The sequence below is a fragment of the Phoxinus phoxinus genome (assembly GCF_949152265.1).
Source record: "Phoxinus phoxinus genome assembly, chromosome: 19".
Lineage (NCBI taxonomy): Eukaryota > Metazoa > Chordata > Actinopteri > Cypriniformes > Leuciscidae > Phoxinus > Phoxinus phoxinus.
In genome coordinates, this window is record NC_136894.1 from 31489632 (window position 1) to 31494836 (window position 5205).

At 37.1% G+C, this 5205-nt stretch overlaps 1 protein-coding gene across 1 annotated transcript in view; it reads left to right on the forward strand.

Moving 5' to 3' along the window:
* Positions 1-4929, forward strand: part of msto1 (misato mitochondrial distribution and morphology regulator 1) — a 15391-nt gene extending 10462 nt beyond the window's left edge. Inside the window, exons 12-14 of the mRNA XM_079591198.1 lie at positions 1322-1426; positions 1511-1623; positions 4027-4929. Of these exons, the coding sequence (XP_079447324.1) occupies positions 1322-1426; positions 1511-1623; positions 4027-4271 (463 nt within the window). The 3' untranslated portion in view covers positions 4272-4929. The remainder of the gene's footprint in view (positions 1-1321; positions 1427-1510; positions 1624-4026) is intronic.
* The last annotated feature ends 276 nt before the right edge of the window (positions 4930-5205 follow it).

Sequence of the window (5205 nt, forward strand, 5' to 3'; positions counted from 1 at the left end):
TATATATGTTACAACGTTATATTTAGCTGTAGTTTGTTTAACATTAAAACATTATTCCTTAATAAATGTAATAAGTTATTCAACATTATTATGAGTATGACATTTTGATTAATGATTAAACATTATTCGGTCAAAAGATTTTAATATATCCATGGACAAATTGTTCACAATAAATTTTTATTTCATGCCAACTTAAAAAACAGCAATTATATTCATTCATGTTAATGTCATTTAAATTCTGCTTCTTAAAATTCAGATTTTGCACCAGTTTTGTTACGTTTCAAACTTAAGAATTGAATTGTAATTAAAAATGCAATTTAATTCATTGTGAAATATTTCTGTTAATTGAAATAAGGCTGAAATCAAATAAAAATATTTGATGAAAAACTAGACTAGAATTAGAAATGTTGCCTTGGAAACCAAGTATAATAAGTTTAGGTATTAATACGAAATAAATAAAAACTAAAACTGAACTGAAAATAAATAAATGAATGTAAATAGTAATATTAAAAAAAATAAAAATAAAAAGAGTAAAAAATGACAAAAGTTCATATAATATGACCTAAAAAATTAAGTAAAATTTTAAATGAAAACTGAAAATCTAAAGATAATAAAAGCTAATTCAAAATATCAATAAAAACTATAATGGTATATAAATAATGTGGTAAAACTTAACAATAAGGTTACATAACATGAACAATAATTCCACAGCATTTATTAATATTAATGCAAAATGTAAAAGAAGCACTTAGAAGGTTGTGGTTTAAAAATAAACATTCACACAGCTCAATATTAAGTCCGCTACACTGTTTACTTCTGAATATTATATTTTATTCACAACCATCGTTTGTAGTAGCCTATTCACAAACTGTTAGCTCACGCGCGGTGTTTTCTCAGAGTTCACTGTGTCGCCGCTCCCTCAATCCTGTAGATCAATCTTCCATATTTATAGTGTGTCATTATGTCAGTATTTGCTTTCTACAGCGCTCAAATAAAAAAGTCACTGAACTTTTGCTGTGGAATTTTAACGATGAGCACTCAAACACACAACCCAACGATTACTAAACACACACACACACACACACACACACAAACTGATTTAGCACGGGCACTGCGCTAGTGTTAACTAATGCTAACTAATGAGACCTTACTAAACAACTCTTTGAATATTAGTGCCTGTAGAAGACTAAGAAAAGGGCTGGTGTTGAATATCAATGTAAAATACTGAGTTTTTTCTCTTCTTTTTTTCTATATGTATACGTATATGTTGAGTTCAAATGTAAAATGAGTGTTGTGATGATGATAGTACTGTTGTCCTCAGTCCCGTCCTCCCTGGCGTGGAGCCGGCCAGTCCTCTGCACTACGAGCGCTCTGGAGAAGACGTGCTGGCGGCGTACGTCCGGTCACGTTACCCATCATCCCCTCTGTGAGTGATCGACACACACTAACCGTACGGCTCTGAGCGGCTGGCACTGGTCTGATGTGTGTGTGTGTGTGTGTGTGTGTGCAGGGCGGTGCAGCTGCTGTCCAGTCCCAGTAAACTCACGCCTCCGTTCCCTCAGATCTTCAGTCCGGCTCTGGGTCCGCAGGGTTTCCTCCAGAACCGGTCTGACCCGGCGGACAGTGAGTGCCATCGCTCTACACACACCAGCTCAGGCTTTCTATGGAGTCAAAATAGGGCCATATATATCTGCAAAATAAATCAATGTTTCGCAAAAAACAAAAAAATGTTCGCAAAAAAAAAAAAATGTTTTGCAAAAAAAAAAAATGTTTTGCAAAAAAATAATATGTTTTGCAAAAAAAAAAAAATGTTTTGCAAATAAAAATAGAGTATTGAGAAAAAAAAATGCTTTTTTGCAAGTAAAATAAAATAATTGCAAAAGAAAAGTTAACCACTGAGAGAAAAAATAAAGTTTAGCAAAGTAAAACTTCAGCAGCATTGACTGCAACACATATTTCCCTTTGCGCCGCTCCTTTAAATCCGCGTTTCTGTCATCCGTGCCTCTGCGGTGCACGCTTTCCTTTGCGCTTCCTTTTTCTTTGCGCCTCGCTTTGTGTCCCTGATTTGACGTGGGGGGTGGGGTCAAGAGGTTGGGGTGTGCACAAGGGACGAAGGCGCGTCCCTCTCGCTTACGTCATCAGCGCGAGCCCCAGACCGAGTGGATCGATCGAAATGGCGGAGCAGTAGTGATGGGATTTATGGCTCTTTGAGGGGATCCGTTCCTTTCAAAGAGCCGTTCAAAAGAACGGCTCTTTTGGCTCTTTTTAAATATTTAGTCAGTTTTAAGAAGCCAGCTTGGGAGCATATTAGTTTATCCTCACTGGGAGGAATGATGAGGTGAGATTTGTAGTCAAATAATTAAAACTCAGATATCACACACCAATAGTTGAATTATTCTGAAATATTGATTATTACCTCATTTGTCATGTGTGGACTATATTCCATTGCACAACATCCCTCTGCTTAGGAAGTGACATCACTATTTTGGATTTACCTTTAGTACAAAGTGTGTGTATGTGTAAAGCTATGTTGACTTATGTTATTCATACAATACCTAACGTTACTCACAAATAAACATCAAAAACAAAGCCGGCTGCAATGAATTTCTGTGCAAAACAGCTTTTACTACAAACACTTCCACACAAGAACATTTTGATAAAAAACAAAAAATATTTAAAGTTTTAAATATATAGGCTACTGTAGATGAAATTAGAATAAATAAAATGGAAATGTCTACATACAATCCACTATTACTACTGTAAACTTTGCAAATAGGACATCACCCGATGATCGATGATGTGACTTATATGGTTATTTTTGTATTCAACTCTGGAAATATTCCTTCATTCAAAAAACGTAATTTGATTTAAGGATGGAGATTGCACAGGAAAGTAAAGTGAGTGAGTGAAAGCAATTGGGACATTGCTTAATTTGTATTATCTTATTGGTGTCGTGCTACAGACATAATTTAAATATTATGCAGGAAACAGAAATCCGATCAGTTATCCAGATACGAACAAATGTAAACGCACGGTGTCCTGATTGGCTAATGATCCGATCTGCTTGATCAGATCATGGTGATCGCATGTTAATGCCAAGTGTAAACACAGCCTTTGTGTGCATCTGTGTGCATCTGTGTGAATCTGTGTGAAACACGCATAGGAAAAAAAGAACGACAGAAAGAACGGCTCCCCTCCAGCCGCGACTCGGCTCCCATCGTTCATGTTTATGAGCCGTTCAAAAGAATCGGTTCGTTCGCGAACGTCACAACTCTACGGAGCAGAGACATGCGGGTGATAGATCACAGGTATGTATTATTGATAGCTTTCTTATTATTATTATTAGACTCCTATATTATTAATAACAGATACTTCAGACCGGCTAGAGGGTGGTATTTAGAAGTATCTGTTACTGATCGAAATCTGCTCCGCCATTTCGATCGATCCACTCGGTCTGGGGCTCGCGCTGATGACGTAAGCGAGAGGGACGCGCCTTCGTCCCTTGTGCACACCCCAACCTCTTGACCCCACCCCCCACGTCAAATCAGGGACACAAAGCGAGGCGCAAAGAAAAAGGAAGCGCAAAGGAAAGCGTGCACCGCAGAGGCACGGATGACAGAAACGCGGATTTAAAGGAGCGGCGCAAAGGGAAATATGTGTTGCAGTCAATGCTGCTGAAGTTTTACTTTGCTAAACTTTATTTTTTCTCTCAGTGGTTAACTTTTCTTTTGCAATTATTTTATTTTACTTGCAAAAAAGCATTTTTTTTCCTCAATACTCTATTTTTATTTGCAAAACTTTTTTTTTTTTTGCAAAACTTTTTTTTTTTGCAAAACTTTTTTTTTTTTTGCAAAACATTTTTTTTTTTTTTTGCGAAACATTGTTTTATTTTGCAGATATATATGGCCCTATTTTGACTCCATAGCTTTCACGTTTACTTTTTCACTCACCGGACAATTTGACCTTGGAACATCTTGACCTCTCTCTCGCTCTCTCGTTCTTGTGTTCTTCCCGTGTCTCTCGCAGCTCCCTCTCAGCGGGTCTCTAGTGTCCCGGTGCTGACGTGTCTTCAGTCGGGTCCTGCCGTGGGCCTCCAGCTGTCTGAGCTGCAGAGAGTGTGTTCTGCGCTGGACCTGTGGCGCGTGACCCCAAGCTTTCTCTCTCACGGGCCCGAATTCAGCGAGCTCACCGAATCCCTGGAGCAGCTCCGCATCCTCGCGCTCTGCTACCGCCAGGACCGCTCGCGCTCTTCATCCGATGAGGACGACTGAGGGATGCTCCTCGTCGAGTCGAAGCGCAGATCATCGTTCAGCCGCGATTATCCTTCCCTCGGGGAATCATGGGATATGAGCTCAAAAACCCTTCAGAACACACGAACATGAAGAACTGTGAGAAGTGATTAGGGCTGTGCAACGATTAATCACATCCCAAATACAAGTGTGTTTACATGATATATGTGTGTGTACTGTGTATATTTATTTTGGATATGTAAATACACGCATGCATGTATATATATATGTAAGAAATATTTGCATGTATATACTGTATGTATATTTATATAAAAATCTTAAATATATACATGCATGTGTGTGTATTTATATATACAAAATAATTATACACAGCACCCAAACTTGTATTTGGGATGTGATTAATCATTGCACAGCAGAAGTAACATGTAAACCTCATCAAATCTGCTTTTCTGGAGCTTAACTGTGTAAAAGTCCCAATTAAATATTTTTACTTCATATAAATTATTGCTTAATTATGACATATGCCTGTTATAACCTTCTAGAAAGTTAACGGTTATTATTTAGAGTGGATATGCACCTTCATCAAAAACTTGTTTAATAAAACCATTTTATTTTGGTTGACTGTAATGTTTTTGCTGTGTGATCCGATTATATGAAGGAAATATACACTTATGAAATGAAGTGAGACTCGTTTATATTGTTTTTCATTTTATTTCGAATTATGTCAAACGTCACATGAACAAACAGGAGAACAGGTCAGAGAAAACCACTGATGCCCATATCTTTGGACTTTAAACGTAATCAGTTAACCTAGCTAGTTATTTTATTGTGCTGGTTTATTACATATAATAAAAATAAATATAGATAAAAAAAAAAAACATTTGGATATCATTCTGTATGCAATAGACATGGTTAATGATTGCTCATCAATGGTATAGCTTCTTTGATATGGAAG